Here is a 13989-nt window from a genome sequence, read left to right on the forward strand (position 1 = left end):
GAATAAATTTTATCATGTTTTGGTTATATTAGTGGATTGCTATATTTTGGTTTCTATGTTTTATTGTTTCGTTGTTTCAGATCAATGGGACCAAGCTGTTAAAAACAATTATCTTTTGTGTTTTTTCCTTTAAAATCTTCAATGTTTTACTCATACCAAGCTATAAATACATTCAGTATTTACACCCAAGCAATTTAAAACAACAACCATAATTTTCCAATTATTCAACTTGAATTTGAATTAAAATTGGGCGTGAATGAGTAGAGTGTGAATGTGCGAACGTGTAGGGTGCGAAAATGTATTGGGCACAAACAGACCTGATGCCACACAGTCTGAACCCCCTTCTCCCACAAAATATTAAGTAAATAATCTTTTTGTTACTGCTATCAAAGGTCTAATGAAACTCAGATAGTTTCAAACATTTGTCAAAGAATTCTAGTCAAACTGGCACCTAGTTAAATTGGCACCTGAACGTCGTAGGAAGGCGTCCCAGAAAAATAATAAAATAGCCTTGCCAGACGTCATAATTATTTGGACTAATACATGAGATATTGTGTATTTTTCTGCATTATTTTAACCAGTTGAGCATTTTACAGGATTGTTGGTTTAATGCTGTTTAAACTTTACTGAAAAACAAACACCTTAAATTTGCTAATTATTTGGCATGAAAGTTTGATTTATTGAAAGGGACTCATAGTTTTCCATTTTATTTTAATAATTGACTTGTTTTTACAATTACACAAATTGTCTAATTGTTAAAACAACAGCTTTGGTAAGGGCTTCGTTGTTTACCTTTATACACTACATATTCACTTTCGTTTCGTGGTTTACCAAAATACACAACAACATATTCACTATGTACTTGGTAACAGTAATTAATTAATTGAATAGAAAATATTATATCAAATATTATTGGATGCCAAATTGACGTCGAATAGGTGCCGATTTGACTAGATGCCAATTTAACCAGGTGCCGACTTGACTTGTACGTTTCAATTCCTCTGCGATCGTTTGCGGTATTTTCTTGAGAAAACCTATTTTCCATCATCAAAGAGAAGAAGAAACTGCTTTAAAATGATCCTGGAACGCTTCATGATTGTTAAAATAAGTTTAATTCACTCAAAAACAATTTTAAAACTTGCGATTAAACAGGAAGTTTCCAAAGCACGTGTAAAAGAAGAAATTAACCGGTGAGAGTGGAAATCCGTATATGACAGATATCCCTATAGTACGACTTTGAAAGTAAAACAGTTCAATCCTTTTGTAAAACAATCTTTAATATACCTATCACATTAATGTTTGAATGGTCTTAAGCTTATTCAAACCATATAAGTCGGTATGAAACACCAAAACGGAATGAACAATAACCGATTACGTTTTGTAGTTTACAAATTCTAAAACTGGTTCCCGTCAAACTACAACACTTTGTTCGAGTGTAGTGGAATACAAGCAAAAACCAGTGTAAACTGGGTCCTGGCTGGTTTAATACTACACAATGATGCATAATGATAACACAAGCAGATACCAGTTTGTTTGGAAAATAGAAAATACGAAACCAAGCGCGGTAGGCAGAGCAATGTAATGAAGTTCAGGTCGGCAGTTATGGAACAATGACTGCGTCATTTTCCAAAAATGGGTTTAACTTGTACAAAATTAGAAAATAAAAATATGTTTCTATTCATCTATTATAACAACACATGCCATTAACCTCCATAATATTTTCATCATTTTTTTGTTATTTTCCATTCATGTTAGTGTGATACCTTTTTAGTGCAGTTCGAGTGCAATGATTTAACTTCAAGTGAGGTGATTGTTTTTCTTCTTAGTAATTTTTTTTTTGTGCAAACAACGAACAAATTTATTTAGTTTTATTTAGAAAAAATCTGATTAGTTTTTTCAAAATATAACACTATAAAGTATGGATGGAATTAGCATTCAGAATATTTTGTTTGTGTCATCTGCTTGACCAGAACATTTTTTGCATCAAATTGGGGATTAGAATGTCAGAGACGGACATTATTACTGACACAAACACTAAAACCAATGGCGAAATGAATGGTCATAATTCAGCAGACAACGATGAAAAATACATTGACTTAGAAACAGAAACAATGGTTTATGAATTTAGTGATGCTAACATGGCTAAACAAGAGGCTCTCAAGAGCCTGAATCGCTCACCTTAATTTTTTTGGTTCAATATCTCATCAATGATTATTTTGGCTTTTCAATTTATTTAAATGTTCTTTGAATCGTCCTATTTTCTTCAAAAGCAAAAAAAAAAAAAAAATTTCTCCTGTTCTATTTTAGCCATAGGAGCTATCTTTCTTGACATACAGGGAAATAAAATATAAAATTTATACTAGATACTCTGAAACTCATTTAGCCTAAGTTTGGCTGAAATTGATACAGCAGTTTCAAAGGAGAAGATTTTTTAAAGTAAGTCAACATGATGAACAAATTGTAAAAAAACAACTTTAAAGGGCAATTACTCCTTAAGGGGTCGATTGACAATTTTGGTCAAATTGACTTATTTGTAGATCTTACTTTGCTTAACATTTTTGCTATAAACAGTTTATCTGAATCTATAATAATATTCAAGGTAATAACCAAAAACTGCAAAATTTCTTTAAAATCATCAATTCAGGGGCATTATACCTGAAAAACCAGTTACCCAATTCGGCTGAAAATTTCAGGACAGGTAGACCTTGACCTAATAAATACTTTAACTTCTTGTCTTATTTGCTCTAAATGCTGGAGTTTTTGAGATATAAGCCAAAAACTGCATTTTATACTATGTTCTATTTTTAGCCATGACGGCCATGTTTTTTGACGAAATAGAAAATAAAACACAAACTTTATTTTATACACCCTACTGATCATTCAGTTGAAGTTTGGTTGAATTTGGTTGAGTAGTTTTAGAGGAGAAAATTTTTTAAAGTTAGCAAATATGATGAACAAATTGTGAAAAATTGTCATTAAAGGACAATAACCCCTTAAGGGGTCAATTGACAATTTTGGTTATATTAACTTATTTGTAGATCTTACTTTGCTGATCATTTTTGCTGTTTACAGTTTATCTTTATCTATAATAATATTCAAGATAATGACCAAAAACTGCAAAATTTCCTTAAAATTACCAATTAAGTGGCAGCAACCCAACAATGGGTTGTTTGATTCATCTAAAATTTTCAGGGCTGATAGATCTCCACCTAATGAACATTTAAACCCCATGTCAGATTTGCTCTAAATGCTTTCGTTTTTGAGATATAAGCCAAAAACTGCATTTGACCCCTATATTCTATTTTTAGCAATGGCGACCATGTTTGTTGATAGATCAAAACTTCGGATACAATTTATAAACTAGATACCCTAAGGAACATTCAATTAAAGTTTGGAAGTATTTGGCCTAGTAGTTTCAGAGGAGAAGATTTTTGTAAAAGTTAATTAAGATTAACGAAAAATGGTTAAAAATTGACTATAAAGGGCACTAACTCCTAAAGGGGTCAATTGACAATTTTGGTCATATTAACTTATTTGTAGATCTTATTTTGCTGATCATTTTTGCTGTTTACAGTTTATCTTTATCTATAATAATATTCAAGATAATGACCAAAAACTGCAAAATTTCCTTAAAATTACCAATTAAGTGGCAGCAACCCAACAATGGGTTGTTTGATTCATCTGAAAATTTCAGGGCTGATAGATCTTGACCTAATGAACATTTTTACCCCATGTCAGATTTGCTCTAAATGCTTTCGTTTTTGAGATATAAGCCAAAAACTGCATTTGACCCCTATGTTCTATTTTTAGCAATGGCGACCATGTTTGTTGATAGATCAAAACTTCGGATACAATTTATAAACTAGATACCCTAAGGACATTCAGTTAAAGTTTGGAAGTATTTGGCCTAGTAGTTTCAGAGGAGAAGATTCTTGAAATAGTTTACGACGACAGACGACGGACGACGACGGACGCAAAGTGATGGCATAAGCTCACTCGGCCCTTCGGGCCAGGTGAGCTAAAAAGAGGGACGAAAGATACCAAAGGGACAGTCAACATGGCTAACATTGCTAATGAATCAGTATCAGCATGACATCTACTGGTTTACTTCCTCGTAAGTGGCCATCATTGGTTTTTGGTGGTGATATTCCTGCTGTCAATACTTGTTTTTCTGAAATTTCAAATATTGACATCAAGCGTGCACAAAAAAGGATCCTTTCTGGCCAGCAGGTACAAGCAAATGCCTTGATCAGAAACACTAAAACTAGATTAAGGGCATACGATACAGTTTTGAACCTGTATTTACAAGTTGATGAAAATTTGCATATAGGCTATTTTTTACCTGATTAAATCAAATATGTAATAAAAAATATACCTTCATGTGCTACTTTTTGAGTAAAATGAGGTCGAAATTTTGTATATTTGCTCAAAATTCAGATTTGTGTCCGTATTTTCTTTTTCAAAAGAAAGACATAACTTTTTTGTTTTAAAAGATAAACACAAATGGTTTTTTGTTAAATAATAGGTAATATCTGTATTTTATAAGTATCATTAAAAATTATGCAATTTTTATTCAGAAATAACTCATATTTATCAAATGTTCATGAATAGAGGAACAAACGTCATTTTTTGCTGCACGTTTATCAAAATTAAAAAAAATCCTCTATTTACAGTTTTATAAAATTTGGGTAACATAATCTCCTTGCAAAATGAAACAAATTGCCGTTTTAAAAAATAGGGGTCCATGCACTCGTTTTCAAATTAAATCAGTTTGAATGATAAAAATCAGTTGAAAAATGCATCTTTTCCCGATATGTCATAGTTTGACGTCGCGAAAATAACATTTTACGTTAGCAACGTCATTACCTCCCCTGTAACTGTATCGTATGCCCTTAAATGTTCTCTCCCAAGGTGATAACATTATCATTCATATTCTGTCCTTTAGTCTTTTGTAGACGAAACACACGTCTAGCGTAATATAAAATTTAATCCTGGTATCTATGATGAGTTTATTTGCAACCACTGGGTCGATGCCACTGCTGCTGGAGATTTATTTCCCCGAGGGTATCACCAGCCCAGTAGTCAGCACTTCTGTGTTGACTTGAGTTATCATTGATATGTTCATAATTATAAATTAACTGTTAACAAAACTTTGATTTTTTTGAAAAACTAGGCCTTTTCTACCTCAGGAATAGATTACCTTAGCTGTATTTGGCAAAACTTTTAGGAATATTTGGTCCTCAATACTCTTCAACTTCGTACTCTATTTGGCCTTTTTAACATTTTTTTATTCAAGCGTCACTGATGAGTCTTTTGTAGACGAAACGCGCGTCTGGCGTAAAATAAAATTTAAACCTGGTATCTATGATGAGTTTATTCATAGGGGCCCTAACGATGAGAGAAACATAAAAGGCATGGTGATCAATGTGAATGAACATGTAGGCTACACAATTGGAGCTAAATTTGAAATAAAGGGATACTGGAGTAGGAACCAGGTTCAATTTTTAGCAAAGGCAACTTTAAATGTGTCTGAAGTCCCAATGAGTGAGAGAGATAGTGCGCAAGTTATCATTGAGTGAGGTTTTGTGCATTGTCACTGTAAGAAAGGCAGTGTGAGTCTGGTAGGTGCAAATGTAGAAGAGTAAAAGTTTTGTGCAACTCAAGGTGTCACATGTCTTATTGTAACAAGTAAAAAAAACTTGTTTCTAAAATGAATGAAAATTTGGTATGTTATGTATGCTGAAAATAATGCACCTTCTTTTGCTTTTGATTATTGTTTGTTTTATTTAATAAATTTCAATCATGCATGTATATTCAACTTTATTATTATTTTCCAAATTTTGTACAGGTTAGAACCATTTTTAAGTAATATTTTGTACATGTTACAACATGTATGAGTTACTTTTGTACATGTTATAACTTGTATTTTAGCATTGTACAAATTATAACATGTACAATATTTTTGTACACATTATAACCTGTACAAAATTGCAACTTGTACACGACATATATATATGCAGCATGATCTATTTCTGAAAATTGTCTTGCTTAAAGATGAATAATAATTTTTTACTTAACAAACATATCTTTCTTCCTCAAACAGGTATCACAGTATCTTGTGCTCTTAATGTTTTAATTTACTTCTAAAGGTTGAAAAAAAAGACATCTACATACAGCAAAACAGGTTATCTCATATTTCTATTTTATTCAGACTGGACATGTATTTTTGCACAATACTGAAACTGACATCAGCTGATCTTTTAATCCTATTCTGATGGGACATATTTACAGCTTAAACTTATCATACAAAAATACCTCTTATTTCTAAACAAATACAAAATCTAACCTTTTCAAACTCTGCATCAATTTGCTGCAACAAAGCTGGTTTCTCATCCTCGAAGAACATCCTAAATTGTTGTCCCATGTACATATAGATAACAGAGGTTACAGTGATGGCTGATGCTCTCACAGCCTGAAACAGAAATTAGACACTGACATTTTTGTAGGTTTGGTTTTTTTTTTGCAATTTCAATGCAATAACGTTTGTTCATGGGTCAATTTTGAATATTTAACAATAAGTATGCACTTGTTGCATTATAAATACTATTCCTGCAGGGAATATTTTCGTATATTTTAAGCAATCATGGAATTAATGAGATAAACCCACAACCCATGGCTAAAATTACAAATGTGTGTCAAAAAGACAACCAGATCAAAGAGCAGATTATAGTCCAACTCTTCAAATGGGTCTTCAACAGAGCTAAAAAATTCCCGCACCATGAAGCATCAGCTGACCTCTGAACAATCATATATTCTAGTTCAGGGTCACTAATGACTGTCCTAGTTAAGTTGAGTAATCAAGTGTTTGCGTAAAGGCATCTATTGTTAATTATGATACATAATACAAAATGCCATTTGTGTTGAAAATGAAACAGTATTCTAAACATGAATATGTGTTCATAGAATATCATGCCCTTTTCACACTTATCTTAGTGAAAACCAAATTTGACATATATTCTAAAAATGTATACTTTAATGAAATGTTAAACTTTCAAGTTGAAATTATCTCATAAGACTTATTGGTTCACTACACTAAATCAAAACTTAAACCATATATGGGACAGACAGTCGAACACACAGATGCCAAAACATAATGCCCCAAATTCTATCATTGAATTAAATAAATACCTTTGTGCATTTTAAGAAAATATGAGAATAGTGATGAAAATACAGTCCTGAATATAACTAATTTTTTTTAACATTTTTAAAAATTCAATATTAAGCATAACTTACTGGATTAGTTGCTGCAAAAGCTTTCTTTATATAGGTTATTAATGGTTTGACACTCAACCTGAAAATGTTTGAAACAATTCAAATAGTCTATTGTAAAGGTCTATCAAAACTCTGTTCTATGTTGTCCTGCATAGACATCAACAGACAACAAATCAATAAAATATACAATATATTTTGTTTCTTTAAAGAACTTAATATTTACAAGCCATATGGTTCAGACAAGGGTTATTGTCATAGTTAGGTTCATATATATATAAGTGAGAAATTAAAGGTGCCAATTTAAAATCTATAGTGACTATAAAGATTGGTCTTCTTATTTATAATACTTATCTATGATAGTCTCTCAATATACTCTAGCACATCATATTTAAAGGTCATTAGTCCAAATACTTTTTTTATTTAAAGTTTAATATAAAGTTGGAAAGTAAAATTGTTTTCTATTATTTTTATGTTTATAGATTCCCAAACTTACTTCAGTCCAAAGTCCTTCACAGCTTGAGCTAGCCACACTAATGTTTCAGCTGTATTCTTAGGATTCTTGTTTTCAAACCCTAGAGGTATTACCTATAATAGAAAAATATTTATTATGTTTTCTAAGGATTTTTGTTTCTGAAAACCTAACCATATTTAATACATTTAAACTGAACATACTAAGGTATGTTTGAAATTGTCATTTATGAAACAATCTCCTCCATTACTGTGAATTCATTTATTTTCGTGGGTATCAATTTTCGTGGATTAGGGAAAACTTGCATGTTCGTGGATATTTAATTTCGTGGTTTTGCTGAAGTCTGTATACAAGCCTATAGAAAATTCATCATTCGTTGAACATTTAATTTGTGGTTCATCTGTACCCATGAAATCCACGAAAAATGGTTTCCAACGAAAATATAATCCACAGTATAATCTCTAAACATCACCAAATGGATCAAGAAAAGTATTTCTAAACAAGACATGTGACGTCAGGTCTGAAATACACCTGAGGGTACTTGAAATGAAAATCATATACAAAGGACTGACATAAATAGAGATTTGCACATTATATCAACAAATTATATGTTTTCTCTTTTCTCCCTAAAGTAACTTAATATACTGTGAATTCATTTATTTTCAAGGGTTTCAATTTTTTTGGATAGAGAAAAACAAGAATGTGTCCTGAGTACACGAATGCCCCACTCGCACTATCATTTTCTATGTTCAGTGGACCGTGAAATTGGGGTAAAATCTCTAATTTGGCATTAAAATTAGAAAGATCATATCATAGGGAACATGTGTACCAAGTTTGAAGTCGATTGGACTTCAACTTCATCAAAAACTACCTCGACCAAAAACTTTAAACTGAAGTGGGACAGACGGACGGATGGACTGACGGACGAACGAACGGACGCACAGACCAGAAAACATAATGCCCCTCTACTATCGTAGGTGGGGCATAAAAAGATACGTAGTATATGTAAATTTGTGGATAACTGCTTATAAGGATTTTTTTCTACCTTGTCAATAGTGTATTATTTTGAAGTCAAAGTGTGAAATTTAATGTTCCTATCTAAAATAATATTGCTGACAGGCATGTTCCATACGTAATCCTCATGATTATTTTTATCTGTAAAAGTCTGTACCTCTTTACAAATAAATTCTAATGATGTAGCCTCAGCAATACAACTGAGACATTCCTGTACAGATTTGCCCTGCTTTACATCCCCAATCTTATCAACCAGGTCTGATAAAACACATTCTGCAGATACTTTTGTGAACTTGGCATTCTTGGCAAGAAGTGTTATAAGTTCTATTCGTAACTTCAAAACCTGAAAAAAAGTTTTTCGCAAAATCAATTTATGTTACCACAATTTTTTATGAAATATTGTAAAATAGTATTTTTGATTTTTAGATTGCTTTGAATATGATATTTTTCAAATTTTATACTTTGTGTGCTGTGCACTAGAAGCTGAGTTCCAAATATATGTAGTAAAATTGAGAATGGAAATGGGGAATGTGTCAAAGAGACAACAACCCGACCAAATAAAAAACAACAACAGCAGAGGGTCACCAACAGGTCTTCAATGTAGCGAGAAATTCCCGCACCCGGAGGCGTCCTTCAGCTGGCCCCTATTTTTGTATGAAATCAAAGCATTTAGGTATTTGAATCACTCACTATTTTACATCTGGATTTGTATATATTTGATACTGAAGTCACTCTTTTGATATGATGTACCATGAATGGTAACACTCAACTTACAAAATGCAGGTATCATTTTGGAAATCTATTGATTCAAGATTTAATTTTTCAACTACATCTATCTAAATATTTCAATAACATAATTCATATTCATTTCAAAATCTCCTTAATTTAGACATTGCTGAAAAGTGCATCAGGTAAGTAGTTGTAAACTTTGTAAAAGGAATGAACTAACCTGGAAATTATTATCTTTAAGACCTGGTTTCTTAGCAACTGTTTTGACAACAGCCTGACATGGTATTTCATCTTTAGACATACCCTTCATTGTCTACGAAAATAAATAATCGTCTTTATATTATAACATCAATATTGGTTTGAAAGTATCCTACTATTATGATGCTAATTCAAGTTAACAGCAGTCGTATATCTTATATCTTGATGAACATTTTTGATAATATACTCAAATTTACTGGGTTTTTTTTGTGTGTTGTGTGTATCATAAAATATATGTTTGGTTAATCAAGCTTCTGTTACACTGTCCTCAGTAGAAAAGTGTTCCTAAATCAAATATGCAACTACAACCCAGTGTGTATATCAATGTTATCTTAACTCAACATTTTGCTACTATTTAGTTTAGACATATTTATTTATAGTGGATTGGGAAATAAGTTATTACAACTTATATTAATCCTTTTCCACTTTATAACATTACATGTATTTTTTAAAACTGTTTATACTTATCAACCCTTTTTATTTGTTTCCTCTTTTAAAAATAGTTAAACTTTGTATTATAATGATAGACATATTAACTGAATATGCTTAAGCATATTTACATTTATGGAATAATAACTTTTGTATTTTGTTTACAACTTAATTCTAAACAACACATTTTTGGCTAGTAACATACATTAAATATTGACATTTGTTTATCAAACCTGTGTGATATTTTCCATGGCAGCCAGCCTATCTTTCCAATTAGCACTTGTCAACTGTTTCAATGTATCCCCAGGAAAAACGGCACCAGCTTTATCCTCTACAGCTTCATCCTAATTTGTTAAAGTTCAATAATATTAGTGCATGTGTTACCTAGTACCATCAATTATTACTATTTGAATATAAGACTTTATAGTGACAGAAAATAATTTGCATAATCACACAAATACAACTATATGGTCAAGAGAACCTGAAATAATCTGCATTCCAACATTTTTCCATGTTGTATATATACTTTCCAAGATTATCTATTTGCTTCAGTAATTTAAATGATTCAATAAGTGTTTTTTTTAAACTATTTTTTTTAAATACTGTATAACTACTAATTTTTTTAAGACTACCAGTTTTACAGGATTTCAATTAATATCACAACAAATGTAAATAACAGTCAAATTACAAATTACCCATTCGTATCATAAACATGTATATTCATAAAGTATAAAATAAAAAGATACAAATCCATGATTTCTCCAAGAAAATAGGTATGTATGAACAGAACTTACTGAGAGAACATTTTCTGTAGGAAGTTCACCAGCTGCTGCACCTCCCTTCTTTCCTCCACCTTTACCCTTAGCATCTTTCTTTGATGTCTAAAATAAAATATAGGACATCTTGAAATAAAAATGAATATGAAATAAGTCTATCTGGAGGATGGGGAATACACTGTGTCTATGTTTAAGTTAATGAACCATTGCAAAGCTTAGACATTGTATAGAAAGCGATCTATTACTGCAGACTATATGACTTATACCAATAGGTTGTTTTGCCTTTTTTTGTCTTTGGATTTATGTCTCATTCACATCTTATTTAAATACACCCAATAACTCTTTCTATTTGGCAAATAACACCATCTTCTGGCAATTTGATAGATTCTTTGGACAACTGTTAGATATTGTCCATGCTAAGTAATGTAAGCAGCATCTGCATGGAGATATATGTGCCAGTTTCTTTTACTCATGTCAGTTTGTCAGCTGTAAATAAGGAAATTAAGCAGTTTCTTACAGATACTTTGATCTTATGTAACTGTGTGATTCATTTTGAAGTATTTTGATATTTCTGACACTATTCATTGTATATAGTAATATGTTTGTAATCTTTTATCTTGCACAGTAATTATTATGCACCATACAAGAACACCAGATATATCTCATTTATGTATTTGTCTCGACTTAGAAAAGTATCCTAATCAACCAATATATGATATTCTATGACAAGCAATGATACAGATACAGTATAGATTAAATACTTAACATTTACCAGCATGAGGTACAAAATGAAGCTATTAATACCGATTCGCTGCTAAACAAATCAAATATTATATATTTAGTCGTCATACTTACAGATTTTGCAGGGGCTGTTTTTGGTCTATCCTAAAAATATAGAAAAAAAAATACAAGTATTATATACATTTTTTTTCTAAAATTCACAGCTAATTGAGACCTCAAGTTGAGCTAGATGGTTTTGGCTAGTCTTGTAAGTCAACTTTTGGTTGAACATCTTTCTATGCCTCTAATGAATACACCATGTTTTGGTCTATGAGCATGTACATCAAAATTGAACCAGAAATGTACTTCATCCACACTAAACATTATATTTCAATTTATTTTCTTAATATTCCTGTGTAATTGTTTTAAAGTTTGATATGACTTCTTAAAAAATTAATGTCAAAACAGGTTTTGACGTAAATTTTTAGTTTTATCTGATTTAATTAATGATTCAAATATGAATTTACATGTCAAAATATCAAATACAGAATGCATTGTTCATCTACCAAAAGAAAGTGAACACATTTTCTAGCTTTGTTTATAACTTAGTTATGGTGATGTATTCACAAAGAGAATACAGTTCTTTTGTTAACAGTAATTAAATCTACAATAAACTTAGTACTTACAGACTTAGCTGTAGTCTTAGGTCTAGCTACAGGTTTGGGTTCTGGAGCTTTAGTTGGAGCTGGTTTACTGACAGCACTACCACCACCAGACCTGGGTTCTCCTTTAGCATTCAGTAGCACAGCTTTTTCACAGCTTTCTTTTATCTGAAATCAAGTATACATATATAACTGAAAATGTATCTGTGTTTGTGTGATTAAAGAACTGTTCCAAAAAAAACCACCATACACCAATTATTCTTTAAATGCAATTATTCCATGTTAAACTATATGAGTTGAAACATTATCAGTCATATCAAAACAATTTTACAAGTCTTAATTTAAGATTATGTAGATTTATTGACAATGTTGAGTCTGAGGAAACCGGATCATGAATCCAGATTCATTTGGAAGTTACAATAAACATTAAATATCCAGATAACATTATTTTTCATAAAATGATAAGTAGTATGATCAATTCCTAAGGAATTGGCTTTTCCAGTGAATAAAACCCTTCCAGTTTTAAACTATTGTATGACACATTCTTAAATGTGTGTGTGGTTGTTTTATTCTAAAGAGTAAGAATATTTTGTGTATATAGTTCATTAACAATTGTTGAATTATCTAATGCATATCTTCGGGACATGCTGCAAAAAAAACACCACTAAATAAATCCGCTCTGGTGTTTTTATGTTGAAATGGACAAGCCCTTTAAAACCCTACAAAAACAAGACTGTGTCCTAAGAACATGGATGCCCCATCTGCACTATCATTTTCTATGTTCAATGGACCGTAAAAATGAGGTAAAATCTCTAATTTGGCATTAAAATTAGAAAGATCATATCATAAGGAACATGTGTACAAAGTTTCAAATTGATTGGACTTCAACTTCATCAAAAACTACCTTGACCAAAAACTTTAACCTGAAGCGGGACAGACGGACGAACCGACGAACGGAAGGACTGAAGAACGGACGGACGCACAGACCAGAAAACATAATGCCCATAAATGGGGCATAAAAATTTTGATCCAATTCTATCATAAACTACTGTAAGGAATTACCTTCTGCATTTTAATAGCATCGACGTCTGGTAGAAAAGGCATGATATTTTTTTCTGTAACAACTCTCATGGCCATACCAAGTGCTGCATACGAAGCCTCTCTTACTTCTGGTGTTGTATCATTTATTGTCTGCAATAACAAATATTTAAAGACTCTTTGTAACTATGTCCACATTAGAAATTAGATCTCACAATTGAGCTATTTAAATAATCCTGTAGATGCACATGCAATATGTATGTCCAACAACTCTCTCATAGTATTAATTACTTCCTTTGATAATTCAGTGTACATGAATACATTCTTAATATATTCTTCTGCTCTATGATGACATGAAAACAAGAGACAAAGTGAAAGAAGTCTCCCACAAAAATGATGCAAATAACATGTAAAATAGAACTATATTGATCATGTATTCACATTGAAAATACTATCAATACTATCAAGGCAGAGTTACATTTTGGGCAGTATCAAACGGGTAACCCCATCCCCATATTAATGCATCCACACTAGCATTTTTAATTCTGATACAAGTACTATAATGAATAAAAGGTATAGATAACGAAAAAGATGTGTGTGTTGGTGTTAATGAAAGGTATAG

At 31.4% G+C, this 13989-nt stretch overlaps 1 protein-coding gene across 1 annotated transcript in view; it reads right to left on the reverse strand.

The window, feature by feature from the left end:
• Window positions 1-13989, reverse strand: part of LOC139481189 (cytoskeleton-associated protein 5-A-like) — a 67780-nt gene that overhangs the window by 31799 nt on the left and 21992 nt on the right. The window contains exons 13-22 of the mRNA XM_071264345.1: window positions 13392-13520; window positions 12354-12497; window positions 11803-11832; window positions 10966-11052; window positions 10405-10515; window positions 9705-9797; window positions 8913-9098; window positions 7766-7857; window positions 7294-7351; window positions 6347-6472 (exon numbers count right to left, since the gene is read on the reverse strand). Of these exons, the coding sequence (XP_071120446.1) occupies window positions 6347-6472; window positions 7294-7351; window positions 7766-7857; window positions 8913-9098; window positions 9705-9797; window positions 10405-10515; window positions 10966-11052; window positions 11803-11832; window positions 12354-12497; window positions 13392-13520 (1056 nt within the window). The remainder of the gene's footprint in view (window positions 1-6346; window positions 6473-7293; window positions 7352-7765; window positions 7858-8912; window positions 9099-9704; window positions 9798-10404; window positions 10516-10965; window positions 11053-11802; window positions 11833-12353; window positions 12498-13391; window positions 13521-13989) is intronic.

This window comes from Mytilus edulis, chromosome 7 (genome assembly GCF_963676685.1).
Source record: "Mytilus edulis chromosome 7, xbMytEdul2.2, whole genome shotgun sequence".
NCBI lineage: Eukaryota > Metazoa > Mollusca > Bivalvia > Mytilida > Mytilidae > Mytilus > Mytilus edulis.